The following is a 13,961-nucleotide window of genomic DNA, read 5'->3' as shown; positions in this document are numbered from 1 at the left end:
CGGTTAGGGGAGTTTCAGAGAGAACACACTTGGACCCTGGCTACTTCCTGAAAGCTCTCAGCTGCGTCTACAGAGAGTATGAGGCCGGCTGTCAGGATGAGCTCAGAGTGAGTCCAGGGCCCACGTGCTGGGAGCAGTCAGGGCCGGGGGATGGGTCCTGAGAGCAGAGGTGATTCGTTGGTGTAAAGGTGGGGGGTATTAACCTGGGATCCTTCACCCAGAGAGATCCAGGGCACCACTGACCACAAACGTGGTGGGGGGGGGAACTGGGGGAGGGGCAGCCCTCTGTTGTAGCTTTGGCGCCTCTGCCCGCCCTGAGATTTCCTCCAGCACGGTCCCCACCAGACGGCTGGCTGGGGCGGGAGGCAGGAGCTAGGGGCTGGCTTGTCCAGGGACCGTCTCCTCGCCCTGGTCCAGGCACTCCGAGCTTCCCGGGCTGGTGCCACGTGCTTGCTGCTGAATCGCAGGCGTCTGGCGGGGTCGGGCATAAAGGGCCTCTCACCCTGGCCTCCAGGGGCTGCCTGGGCCCGGTCACGTGGGCAGGAGTCCAGCCAGCAGGACAGCGGGGTCTCTGAGGGGTGGGCGACCAGCCCGGTCACAGGGCACGGTCCTGGGGCACAGTGGAGTGTCCCATCAGTGTCCGCGGAGAGCGGCGGGCAGGGGCTGGCCACGGAGGATGGGCAGCGGGAAGGGTGGTTCTTCCGGGCGTCCCTCTGCCTGGACGGTGACAAGTGATGTCAGAGGACCCGCCAGGCGGAGCGGGGAGGACAGAGGTGGGACAGCAGATGTGTGTTTGGGGAGGGAGTTCAACCTCATTAGCACTCAAGGAAATGCAGGTGCGTTTTAACCGGTGGTGGGAGGAGTGAGGGTGGGTCCCCCTGTGCCAGCGGTGAAACAGAGGCCCCAGTCCAGCTGCCTCAGAGCATAGGTAGGAACTCAGCAGTTCCCTCGCCAAAGTCTAACCGATGCACAAGGACAGAAGTGAGGCCCAAGGTCTGGGTGTGAGGAGGCGGGAGCAAGAGATTGGAAAGAGCCCCAAAGGCCGGCCGTGGTGAAACGGTGAAAGACGTTACAGCAAACCCACCAGACGAGAGCCGGATTCCGGGCGTCCTGGGGAGCCGCTCCTTAGAACCTGCAAGGGAAGCCAGGAGGGCACGTGCTGGACAGGCTTCTCCGCTGCGCTTCTGTGCCCGTTTGCAGCGGCCCGCGGTGAAACGGCTGCAGTGTGTTTTAAATGCCGGGAGGGACACGCGGCAGACGCAGGGCCTGGAGCACCTGGGGAGAGCACTGGGGGCCAGGTCACTCCACCCCGTCCTGTGAGTGTCCACCGCAGCTCCTGTCCGCAAAACGGGCTTATTTACATAACAATGGATTGAAAGGGTCAGTGGAAATAATCCATGAACAATCTCTAGTAGGAAGAGAAGAGTTTTATTTGAGCCAAACTGGGGACTAGAGCCCAGGAGACAGCTCTCAGATGACGGGACCTGCTCTGGAGACGCAGGGTTTCCAGCACAGTTTTGTATCTTGTCAGAACACGAACATTAAAGAAGTCAGGGATACATTCCCACAAGATGTTGATAAAACCAGACCAGCAGGACACAGGGAGTCAGCCCGGCCCGGCCCCCGGGAGGGGGTCGTCACAGAAGGAGGGCCCGCGCAGGCGTCCCAGGGCGGGAGGGGCTTCCGCTCGGACGTTCTCTGCTTCTGGTCAGTGCGCCCTTTTCTTTAATAATTAAAGCAGATGGACAAGGTATGTTTAGGCCACACACAGGCTGTTCTAGCATCAAATTCAAGTTGTCCCCTGTGTAAGCCAGAGTGACGCCCCCAGACCTCTGCGGGTGAATCTTCCTTCATTAAAAGTAACCAGCAGACAGGCCGCAGGTGAGCGTATGGGGGCGGGGGCGGGGCGGCACCTGGAATCTGCTGAGGGGGCAGGGTTGGCCCCGCGGGGAGGAAGGTTTGGGTTGAAGGCCTTAGGGCTCGTGCAGGCACCAGGGTGGGGCCCAGGGCTGGCAGGGGCTAGGGCTGGGGCCGCTGGAGCCCAGGCCCGGGGAGGGAAGGGGCTTCAGGCTTCGTTCCATGGCCTGTGCCTGCCCCAGAGCCCAGGTCGGGGACAGAGACCCCAAGCCCACCAGGCCCAGGCTGGCGCTGTGGGCGTGGCGGGCTGTCCTCCCCGAGGCCTCGTGTGGGGTCTGTCCCTCCACCTGCCCCAGAGCTGAGACTGCCCAAAGGCAGGTGGGGACGTGGGGCAGGCGAGGAAAAGCAGGTTACTGTGTGCAGGCAGGCAGAGAGGACCAGGCCCCAGGCCCACTGGACCTGGGCCGGCAAGAGCCCCAGCTGCCAGCGGGGATGGGCTCTGGGCGCTCTGGGGCTGGTGCAGGGCGGACGCCGAGAGGGGACAGTCCGCTGCTACCCCGGCCAGGCTCCTGCTCCACACCTAGGGCGCGGCTGCCAGGTGTCCCAGCTGTCAACCAAGGACGACACAAGACCCACTGACGCTGGGTTGCTCAGCTCATGGGTCAGGAGGACACACAGGGAGCAAGGACAGGGGAGCAAGCCGGAAGTGTCCGTGTCACTGGAGCCACGAAGACCCTGGGAGCGGGCCTGGGGCTGAGACCTGCAGCCGTGCTTCCATCGGGCAGGACCGGCCGGGACAAAGCCCGAAGACAGGATGAGCTCTGGGGAGCAGACGGCCCGGAGGCCGGGGGCTGGGCCTGGGAGTGGGTGGAGGGGTAGGTGCCCAGCCCTGTCGGCATGGGGGAGGGGCGAGAGGGGTGGCGAAGACTGCGCACTGGGTGTGGGGACACGCTCCCCTCGCCCGGGCCGTCCCACCACCTGGCTGCTCTGGCCTGGGCCTTGTGCCGGGGCCGCTGTTTCTTCGATGTGGTCCCTTCCAGCCCCCATCTCATCCATCCAGGCGGACTGTTGGCGCCTGATGGTCAGGGACGTGGCCCCGGATCTGTACATCAAGCTTTGTTCTGCACTGGCTGCACGGGGCAGGGGGGCAAGCAGAGGGCCAGCCGGTGCCCTCGGACGGACGAAGTGCAGGCCCCGGGGTCTGCTTCGCCCACCGCTGCTCTGCCCACGGGCCTCAGCCCGAGGGATGCACACTGTCGGTTGGGCCACTTCCTCCCGCTTTTGCAGAAGTGGCTTCTAGAAACATGAGCCCTGCTCTGCTCCCAGCTTCATCAGGGAGGAGGGTGCCACGCAGCCCCTGGGGAAGGGGCTGTCCTCCAGCTTTCCAGAGTCACGGTTCTGGGGAAGGGGTCGGGCCCAGGGTGAGGCCGGTGGTGCCCGCCCCCCGCTCCTGGGGCTCGGGGCCTCTGGACTGCTCCCAGCTGGGCTGGTGTCCTCACAGCTCATGTGGGCCACCCTCACGGTTGGAGACCCTCTGGACGCCCCCTTCCTCAGGCTTATCCCTCCCTCACCCCCGGAGCTGACGGCCCCCCCAGGTGACAGCCCTCAGGGCCTTGGACCATCTCGTTGGAAGGCAGAGTTCCACGCAGGGTCCTCCTAGGCCAGGTGTAGACCTCAGCCAGAGTATCCGCAGGATTGGACCCTTCCCCACCTTGCGGGGGTGCTGGATGAGTCCCGGGGGCAAGGGTGGGCGGGGGGTCCCAGTGACCCTCCAGGCCCACCCCTGCTGGCAGTCAGGCGATGTCAGTTTCAAAAGTTTTCAAAAGGCTTGGGAGATACCGTTTCTTGATTCTTTCTTGCCTCAGCATCTTATCTTCGCCTCTCGTTCTGAGGTCTTACTTACAAATTCTAAGTTTCAGTGAACTCTCTGTAGTTTCAGGTAAACATCTGGTATTTCCGGCTGCTAAAGTGCACTTGCCAAAGGAGGGCCTGAGGGGAATCTACCCGCAGCGCAGCCGCCGCCGGGGGCGGGGCGGGGAGCGGGGCGGGGTGGCTGCGGTGCTGGCTCCCCGCGGGGTGGGGTCTCCAGCTGGCAGGTGGCTTGGGGTGGGGGCTGGGGCACAGGTGGTGACACCTCTCTAGCCCAGTTCCCTGAGGAAAAAGTTAAGAGCGCTTGCCTCCCCCGGACCCTATCTGGCTGGTAGAACGGAGCTTACCTCAGGGGCACCTCTGGTTAGAGAGGGCAGCTGAGAGACAGGGTGCCTGGAATTCCACCCCCCGCCTGCCAGCACCCGCTGTGCCTGCCTACCTCTGTGCACTGAGGCCGCCGTGGTCACTGTCCCGGGGTCCTGGTCCCTTTCACAGGGGTGATGTCTATGCACTTTGGATCTCAGATAATTACTTCACCAAGAAGAACTCCTAGAAAGGATTTTACCAGATCCAAAGTTAAGCATGTTGAAGATTTTTTAAGCCATGGTGCAAAATTGTGCTCCAAAACATTTGTGCCAGTTTGTGCTCCCATGAACACAGTAAAAAGTACCCACGTCTCCATTGTCTCACCAACACTAAGAATTAAAGTTCTTCATTTTTGCCAACCTGATAGGCGAGAAAAAGACTACTATATGAATGTTTCTGTTTCTTTAACTACATAAGCGGAGTTGAGCATTTTTTGAATTTTTAGGAGCTATTTTTACTTCTTCTGCAAATGATCTGCTGATTGGCTTTGACCCTTCTATTTTTGTTGGTTTGTAGGAGCTCTTTACATATCAAGGATCTGCTGTTGTATCCCACAGGATAAATACAAGACTTGGCATGTAGCAAATTTTAACTAACCATTCGTCAAATGACTTAATTTGTAATTTAATCTGATTTCCCTAAAGCAATTTCAACCTACTCTTTCTCTAGGTCACTTTAAAACTCCTGGAGTAAACCTCTCAACAGGCATGTGACGTGTACTGCAGCGCCCCCCTGAGACTGAGCTGGAAAACATGCCAGGTGAGACCCACCCCCATGTCTCCTTTGACTTCAAACACTCAGCAGCGAGCCGGTGAGAGTTTTGCTACAATGCACTTTGTCTCGTAACAGGGGCAATTAATGCAGAAGTTCACATGCAAAACTAGATTTATCAAAATAAACTCGGAAACAGCAAAGCTGGAGGCCCTCTGCCAAGACGCAGGCAGCTCCCATTTCTTTATTCTCTTGAAGTGCTAGCGAACACCAGCAGCAGGGCTGAGGGGCAATCCCAGGCTCTGTCTGCCAAGGCCCAGATACCCTGCAGAGACTCTCCCCTTCTCTGGGGACTCATCCATCCCCACTCAGGGGCTCTTTCCCCAGGAATCAGGGTCCTCTGTGTGCACTGTTGGTGGGTGCAGGGGCTCTCACCTGTGTGCCCAGGGCTGGTCACCAGGGGGCTTGGAGAGGTGGAGACTGGAGGCTTGGTGTGGCCGTGCGGCCCCGAGCAGGTGGCCTGTGACAGAGCCACACTCAGAGTCCAGTAGGTGCGCTGTGAGGTGGGGGCGGTGCTGGAGGGGGTGAAGGGGAGCAGGGAGAGAACCAGAGCCTCTCTGACGGCTGGGAGGTCACAGGCCTCACGAGGGCCTCTACCTGGGTTTAGGTCCCCTTACACTCTGCCCCCAGGGGTGTGTGACCATCGAGAGGGATGGGATGGAGACAGGGCAATGCTGGGGACCAGGGAGAGTGGCAGGCACTGTGGAGGACTCGTGTGTCCAGAGGGGAAGAGCCGTCCAGGAGGGGACCGCCCGTGCAAAGGCAGGATGTCACCTCTCTCCCACCAGAGGACCGCCCTCCGTGGCCCGGGGCTCCCCCGGCCTCTCAACCCCTCTGCTGGGCGGAGCCCAGCTCTGGCACAGAGAACCGACCACTGGATCGGGGCACTCGGTCACACCTCCGTCCACATGGAGAATGGAGCTCCAGTCCCAGGGTGTTAGGGCAGTGGGGGGGGGGCCCAGAGAAGTGACCCCTCACACCCACTGGGATGGCCACTGCCAAAACCAAAATACCAAGTGCCGGTGAGGACGTGAACAAACGGGAGCCCTCGTGCACTGTTGGTGGGAACGTAAAAGGGACCATGTGCCAGGGAGGACAGTATGGAGGTTCCTCAAAAGCTTTAAAAAAAAAAAAAAGGTGGGGATATCGCTCAGCGGTAGAGCGCGTGCTCAGCATGCACGAGGCCCTGGGTTTAATCCTTGGTGCCTCCGCGGAAAACAAACCAACCGACCTAAATACCTCCCCCTCAAAGGAAAGTTTAAAAAGAGACTCACCGTGTGCTCCAGCGATCCCACTCCGAGCCGCACACAAAAGAGGTGAAAATGGGTCTCGAGGAGGTATTTGCACACTCACGTTCACAGCAGCCAAAGTGTGGAAGCCGCCCAGTGGCCACGGGCAGGCGACTGGGTAAACCTAGCATGGCCCGTCCACATGCCAGGGTACCGCTCAGCCTTAGGTAGGAAGGGCGTCCGGACACGGGCCGGCACGGGGAAGCGTCCTGAGGACACGATGCTGAGAAGGACCCGTTCTTTATGACCCCTCACGCGGGGGCCAGGGGGAAGGGGAGGGCGTGGGGAGCGAGTGTCCCCGTTCAGGGGACAGGGCTTCCCTTAGGGGCGAGGAGAGGGTCCTGGAGGTGGGTGGTGGCGGCGGCTGTGCAGCCCTGGGGCTGTGCTTAACACCACTGAACTGCGCGCTCAGGACGGTTAAGGTGGCAGCTTTCACACTGTGGCTGTTTCACTAGAATTTAAACCCTGGGGAGAACAAGGGAGCGGCGCCACAGGCGCCAGGTGGGGCCGGAGGGCGCGGCGGCTGGACGGCAAGCGGCCGCCCCGCAGCACCCGGAGCCAGAAGACGGGCTCCAGCGGGGCGGGGCTTCGTCGTCCTCAGGAAACCCCTCCAGAATTGGGGTGAAGGTGCATTTCAGGTGAACCGGAGCTGAGGGCAGGCTCTACTCACAGGGTTTGTAAGGGGTGCCCCGGGGGAAGGAGGGCGCGACCTCAGGAAGGCAGGAGTGAAGGAAGGGAGCCCTGTGGCCAACTCACGGCCGCTGGGAGCAGGGACAGGTGGTGCGAGGTCACGGCCACCAACCACCGCGGGCAGCACCAGCACCAGCCAACGTGCAGGGTTAAACAGACAGAGGACCCGGCCCTGAGGTAACCGGACAGAGCCGCACACGCGCCAGACACGCGGCTTCGGAGTGACAGTGCCCCAGGGTTCCTGCCCGTTCAGGAGGGTGGCGGCTCTGAGTAACTCCAGACATTTAGACACACACACACACACACACACACACACAAACACGAGACTGTCTAGGGCTCTCTCAGAAAGACTGAAAATAGCCTCAGTGACCTCCAAACCAGCAGGAGAGGAAAACAGAGCGAGAAGCAAACTCAGTCAAGCCGAGGGAAGACGTGCTGTTTGCTCGGGCTGCTGCGGCAGAGGTGCTCGGGCCGGGGGTGAGACCCCACACTCAGCCTCGCGTGCGCCGGGGGCTGAGGCCCGGGCCAGACGCGGGCGGGGCTGGCTCCTCGGAGGCCCGCTGCCTGCAGCCCATGGCTCCCTGGCCTGGCGCTGTCTTCTTCTGTGTGTGCCCTGTGTGTAAATGTCCCCTTTTTTTTAAAAAAATAAATTGCTACATCATATTTTTTGATTTGGGGTTTTTTGGGGGGGGTAATTAGGTTTATTTATTTATTTATCTGTCTGTTTTTTAATACCCTCCCTCCTCCAAATGGGTTTCTTAATGTGACCCTTCGATCACTGGTCTCCAAGCCGCCGGCCCTGTGGACAGAATGCAGACCGCGTCTTTGCCGCTCATGGAGGTCATATTTCCAAGTGTTGTTTGTGTGCTGGAGAAGAGAGTTGACTCTCTGTTCGCCTCTGTGATGGGGTGAATCGTGCTCCCCCCAAAAAGACACGCTGAAGCCCAAACCCCCAGGCCCTCAGAAGGTGACTGCACTTGGAGGTGGGGCCTTTACAGAGGCCACCAAGTTAAAATGGGGTCATTTGGGTGGCCCTGACCCCCTATGACTGTGTCCTTATAGAAAGGGGACGTTTGGGGGAGGGTACAGCTCAGCAGTGGAGCATGTACTTAGCATGCACAAGGTCCCAGTTCAATCCCCAGCACCTCCACCAAGGAACAGACAAGCAAAGAAACCAGCCTAGCCCCCACCCCCAACCCCGGCTCAACAACAGCACCCGCTGGAAACCGTTCAGCCCCCGGTGTGTCCTGTCTGGGGCGGCCATGAGCCCTCTTGCCTTCCTGAGCGCCGCCAAGTCTCTTCCAGGCGGTTCCAGGGACACCCGCCCTCAGGCTTGTCTCTGTCCCACAGGAAACGGCACGTCAGCAACCAGCCCTGCCCTGTGGACTGGCGCGCCCCCGCCAAACTGCACCATGTCCTTCGAGGAGAGCAGGGTGTTCCTGGTGGCGGTGTACAGCGCCGTGTGCACGCTGGGTCTCCCGGCCAACTGCCTGACGGCGTGGCTGACGCTGCTGCAGGCGCTGCAGGGCAACGTGCTGGCCGTCTACCTCTTCTGCCTGGCACTCTGCGAGCTGCTCTACATCGGCACCCTGCCGCTCTGGGTCATCTACGTCCAGAGGCAGCACCGCTGGACCCTGGGCCCCTGGGCCTGCAAGGTGACCGCCTACATCTTCTTCTGCAACCTCTACGTCAGCATCCTCTTCCTGTGCTGTGTCTCCTGCGACCGCTTCGTAGCAGTGGTGTACGCGCTGGAGAGCCGGGGCCGCCGCCACCAGAAGACCGCCGTGCTGGTCTCAGCCTCCATCTTCATCCTTGTCGGGCTCGTCCATTACCCGGTGTTTCAAATGGAGGACAATGACACCTGCTTCGAGACGCTGCCAATGAACCGCAGGGTGGCAGTGTACTACTACGCGAGGTTCACGGCAGGCTTTGCCGCCCCCATGTCCATCATCACCTTCACCAACCAGCGTATCTTCCGGAGCACCAAGCTGAGCACTGGCCTGAGCGCCACCCAGAAGGCCAAGGTGAAGCAGCTGGCCATCGCGGTCGTGGCCATCTTCCTGTTCTGCTTCGCTCCCTATCACCTGGTGCTCCTGGCCAAAGCCGTCGCCTTCTCCTACTACAGGGGAGATGCCGACTCTGTGTGTGCCTTCGAAGCCAGACTGTACACCACCTCCATGGTGTTCCTGGGCCTGGCCACGGTCAACAGCGTGGCCGACCCCATCATCTACATGCTGGCCACGGGACTTTCGCGCCAAGAATTGTGCAGAATCCATAAGGAGTGGAAAAAGTTGTCCACAAAGGCGGACGTCACCAAGCTCACGTGTTCCAAGGACTCGGAGGAGGTGCAGCTGCCCACGCCACTCACAGATGGCTGCACACTCCCCGGGCCTGTCCACGTGCCCGGGCCACGGCTGGGTGCCCTGGAGAGGCTGACCGAGGACACGTGCTGAGCTCAGCCTGCCGCAGGGCAGGACACCGGCACCATGACTTCTCTGCCACTGAGCCCGCCAGCCAGTGTCCACGGCGCCAGCTGTGGAGCCCCGTCCAGATGACACACCACCAATTTCTCATGCTTGGAGCCTGCCCCTTGGGGGTCCCGGTCTCCCAGGCGTCCCCACTGGGTACAGAAACCCCATGAGAAGGTGGCGGCACACCAGAGTGAGGGCGCCTTCCAGGCTGCGGGAGAGCGCGCGGCAGGCAGGAGGGCGTGCTCTGGCCGGCTCTCGGCTATTAGCAAACAGCAGGGCCGCTGGCAGTGGCCGTGTGCCTGTCTGGGGCTGCTGGCAGCTGGCCCAGCCGTGCACGGGGAGGTGCCTGTCAGCCCCCAAGTGATCACTTTATTGTCTGTGCTTTTCTGCAGGCGTCGCCTGAATGGCTTGGAAGGGAGATGGCGGGGCCTCTGTGCTTCTGCCTCAGAACCTTCGTGCAGGCAGGCCTGGTCACCAGGGGCCAGGAGCCCAGCCCCGAGGGCCCTCGGCTGCGGCTGATGCTGCACTGGGCTGCAGACGCTCAGGGGAGCTGCGGGGCGGGTGCAGCCCACGCGTCCTGCAGGGAGCCCAGGTACCCTGTCAGGGACACCGTCAGCCAGGTGTCCGCTGTGCACCCCAGGAAGGGTGATGTGTTGCCACCGGGCTTGGAGAATGGCTGCGATTTCTTCTCATCAAGGCTTCCCGGCTTGGTTGTCCGGGGAGAAGCTGGTTGCGGGTTCGGGCCAGTCCAGCCCCTCACCAAGGCACCGATGGAGCACGGACGGAGCACAGAACTGGGTGCTCGGGGAGACAGTGGGCTCCCGGGAACCTGCACAGCTGAGTGAGATCCGGGTCCTGCCCCAACCAGCCCCATCGGGCCAGGTCACACGGCCGCCTCGGTTTCCCCATCTGTGACAGGGCCAGCGACCCTGCCCTTAGTGGTGGGGTCGGGTCAGGTGGGGGCTGACCCACTAGCTCTGCCTCAGGCACGCCCCCCGTGCCCGCAGCACAGCGGCCCGGAACCGCCTGGATGGACCGGGGCTCTCGGCTCCCTGGGCAGCCGCAGAGTGGCCTTCTTCACGGGAGAGACTGAGAAGATACGCGGTTTAGAAAACACGTTTAGAAATAAAAATATGAAACAACCGTGGGTGCCAACTTCCTTTTTAAGTAGAAAACTGTCATCGCGCCTATGCAGGCAGGTGTCCCCTCCAGGGCTTTCCTGGAGGCCAAGCCCGTGAGGGGCCGTGCGGTGGGCTCGCCAAGTGACGGGCAGGGGCCCCAGGAGCAGCCGGCGGGTCAAGGCTGGGATCGCAGGACGTTTCCACAGTGAGATAGGGCCTGTTCGCTTCCTGGGCCGCTGTCACTACCGCAAGCCGAGCGGCTTAGAGCAGACGCGGTGTTCTCCCCGTCTGGGGCCGGGAGCCTGAGAGCAGGCTGTGGGCAGGGCAGTCCCTCCTGAGGCTCCGGGGGAGGCGGCGCCTGGCCTCACTCTCAGCCCGGGTGTTGCGCCAGCCTTGGCCGCCCTGGGCTCGTGGCCACGTCACTCCCAGGCCCACCCCGTCTCGCGCGGCCTCCTCCTCCGTCTCCCCTCTGGCTCCCTGGATTCAGGGCTCACCTGGATAATCTGGGACGATCCCGTCAGCTGATCCTTACTTGTGATGCCTGCAAATAGGGAGCGACACCCATACTTCGAAATAAGGTCCTGTCCACAGGGGCCATGGGGTTGGAGGCAGAGGTGCCCTTCGGGGGCCAAGCCCACCCACTGCAAATGGCAAGAAGGAGCCAGAACCGCGCTGCGTGGTCCCCGGGCAGGAACGGCCCCACGCTCGCCACTCACCCCGACTCGCTCTGCGCCTGTCGCTGCCCACCCCGCCGTGCCATGACAAACGCGGGGAGGCATGGTCACCACCCAAGCCCTCCACACCTGCCTCCAGGAGTCACACCTGCCTCCAGGAGTCGCACCTGTCAGCTGTGCACTGTCCCCCAGTTGCTCCCTCCTTCCCCCTCCCCCAGAGTCAGGTCCGAGGCCTCCGAGAGGCCCCTCCTGGGCCAGCCAGCCCCTCTGCCATCAGACCTGCCTCGGGTCCCTCTCTGGCCATCTGGAGACGACTGCTCCGTCTCTAGGACCCCCCAAAGCACTGGGTCTCCCCAGACTCCTGGATGCGGACCACGCAGTCTGGCCTGGACAGGCTCCAGCGGGGAGAGGTGGGTGTCGGGGAGGCCCCGTCGCCCCCAGAGCTGCCCTTTCCTTGGGGCCCTGCCTTTCCTGTCAGAAGCGCCGGGTCTGAAAGAGCCCAGCCCGGTTTGAAGGGGCTCAGCAGAGGGGGCCCAGCCACATCTGAGGCTCTAATGCTTTTAAACAACAAGAAGGACGAGAGAAAGGTCCTGGAAAACGGAGGAGCCCAGGTGAGAGACGCAGGGAGCAGGAGTCTGCACCGGCCCAGGGTTGGGGGCCCAGCCTTGGGGGGCCCGGCCGGGTGCCTGTCTACCACCCCCACACCCCCTCCAGGCCAGCCCTCGGGCCTCTCTCGCTGTCTCGGGGACCACCTGGTTTATGCGCATGTGTGTCACGTGACTCTGGATGCACCCCACCCCCACCCCCAGCAAAGGGGTTTCCCTTAGTTCAAGACCAGTCTTCACACCCAGGCTGGGACTCTCCCTGCTTCATCTTTTGTGACAGCGTGTGACCAATAAGCAGCCCCTTTCCTCCTGGGTGGTTTGCCACCGAGGCCTGCCCAGCCCCCAGCTCATCCCTGGGAGCTGGGAGTATAGGGGGCAGGGCTCAGGCCCCAGGAGCACCCGGTTCAGATGTGGGGCTGCTGGGACTTTGCCGGGGGTGTTCCTCGGAGGGCCTCCGCCCCCAGGGCTCTCGGAGGGTGCGTGCAGGGATGACATGGGCCCCCAGGAAATTAGAAGATGGACACTTGGAGGGGCAGTCGCTCTGGGGACCAGAAGCTCTGTGTTCAGGGCCCAGCCAGGTCGGGCATCACACTTAGAGACCAATCCGCCATCCTCAGTGTGCGGCCCCACTCAGCTTAGTGGAGGGGTGGGAGGGGGACCCCGATGGAGTGAGGCCCTCCCTGCCCTGGAGCTGAGACCCTGGGGAGCAGCTGGGGAGGCAGTGGGCGGGGCCAGCCTAGGGTTCTCCCTGGCCATGTCCCCCTGCCCCACCCCGACGGACGGCCTTATTATGACTGAGTCTTCAGTCACTGACCATGAACCTTTCCCCTGTCATCTGAGTCACACTGATGAGGGAAATTTCTCAGGTTAGCAGTGTGGTTACGGGGCCTGAGAGTGGCTCAGACAGTCTTCTCCCACACCCTCACCCCCCACCTCTTCACCCCCTACTTCACCTGTTCACTAGTTCCCTCCTTTCTCCTGCTTCACCCCCAGCCCAGAGCGCTCCCCGGAGGTGGGGAGGGAGGCCAGTGCAGTGAGGCCCACCCTTACTGCCCTGGGGCCCAAGGAGGAGGCAGGAATTGAGGGGGGGCCCCTGAGGCCCCTCTGGGGCCGCCCCGCCGCCCCGAGCAGCCCAGCCTACCCTCCTGGGCACATCCAGCTATTTGTTCACCGATGCACTCCCAGCTTCTGGGACAGGGCCTGGGCCTGAGCGGGCCCTACGGTGGCTCCCTGAGTCACGGAGTGAGGGACAGATGGTCGTGTGGTGGGCGGGCACTGTGCCAGCCGTGGAGCCCCACCCGGGCTCCCTGACATTCTGAGCACTCACGTACGTCCAAATATTTGAAAAGTCATCAACAACCTAACAGACGGTTGAGCCAGACACTCCCCACTCCCAGCCCTGATAAATACACCTGCACAGCTGGGGCAGGGCGAGGCCCCCCCGGCTCCCCAATTCCCCCTGGCCCTGCAAGTGGCTGCGGCCCACAGGTGCACACACCGGCCAGGGAGGTGGGCTTCCAGCGGCTTGGCTGAGGATCTGGGGTCTCGTTGTCCGGAGGTGGGGTAGAAGGGCAGCAGAGCCCCAGGGAGGGACCTTGTGCCCAAAGCCCCCCGACCCCGTGGGAGGGGCGGAGAGGGGCCTGCATACGCCAGGCCCGCCCGAGTGGTGAGTGTGCACAGAAAAGCACGCTGGTGATGGCTGGTGGGGCTGACGCCAGGCAGAGAGCGCTCCCACCTCGGGGTCACTAAGACTGTCGGGAACCCCCCGGACTTCCCAGGACACCAGCCTCAGCGTCCTCATCTGCAATTTGGGAATGGCCACAGGGCCCGCCCGCAGGGATGCTGGGGGCATTCACTGAGATCACGTGTTTCCCCCGCTTAGGCTGTGCCTGACAGCCCGCCGGGTCCTGCGGGGACCTTGACGACCGAGGCCCGTCTTCCCCGCGTCGGCCCCTAGAGGGCGCGGGGCGAGGCTGAGCTCGCCATGAGTCTCCCGCCCGCGGCCGCCAGGGGGCAGCACCACCCGAGAGGCCGCCGCGAGCGCGGGGCCCGGCTGCGCCCTTCCCCGCGCGAAGGGAGGGGAACTGGGCGGGGCCACCTCGAAACCTAGCCCGAGAGGCCCTGCGCCCCGGGGACAAGTGACAGTGACACCGTGGTTGACAGTGACATCAGCCCTGCGGCTGGCCTCGTGCGAATCCGGGAAAACCGCGGGGGCAAGCGTGGGTGTCCGGGCCGGGCTGGGAGGGAG

At 62.5% G+C, this 13,961-nt stretch overlaps 1 protein-coding gene across 6 annotated transcripts; it reads left to right on the top strand.

Annotated features, from left to right (window-relative positions):
- GPR132 (G protein-coupled receptor 132) lies at positions 1 to 10,456 on the top strand. Of its 6 annotated transcripts, none has more exons than XM_010998612.3 (3): positions 1 to 107; positions 4,762 to 4,851; positions 8,193 to 10,456. In XM_010998612.3, the coding sequence occupies exons 2-3, from the start codon at positions 4,845 to 4,847 to the stop codon at positions 9,293 to 9,295; spliced, it is 1,110 nt and encodes a 369-aa protein (XP_010996914.1). In that variant the 5' UTR covers positions 1 to 107; positions 4,762 to 4,844; the 3' UTR covers positions 9,296 to 10,456. The 6 variants fall into 6 exon arrangements, with proteins under 6 accessions (XP_010996914.1, XP_031310328.1, XP_064342410.1 ...); XM_031454468.2 differs by having other exon boundaries at positions 7,633 to 10,456; XM_064486340.1 differs by having other exon boundaries at positions 88 to 169.
- The last annotated feature ends 3,505 nt before the right edge of the window (positions 10,457 to 13,961 follow it).

This window comes from Camelus dromedarius, chromosome 5 (assembly GCF_036321535.1).
Source record: "Camelus dromedarius isolate mCamDro1 chromosome 5, mCamDro1.pat, whole genome shotgun sequence".
NCBI classification, from domain to species: domain Eukaryota; kingdom Metazoa; phylum Chordata; class Mammalia; order Artiodactyla; family Camelidae; genus Camelus; species Camelus dromedarius.
Note: the sequence above shows the minus strand (reverse complement) of the source record. Positions and strands in the feature narration are given on the sequence as shown.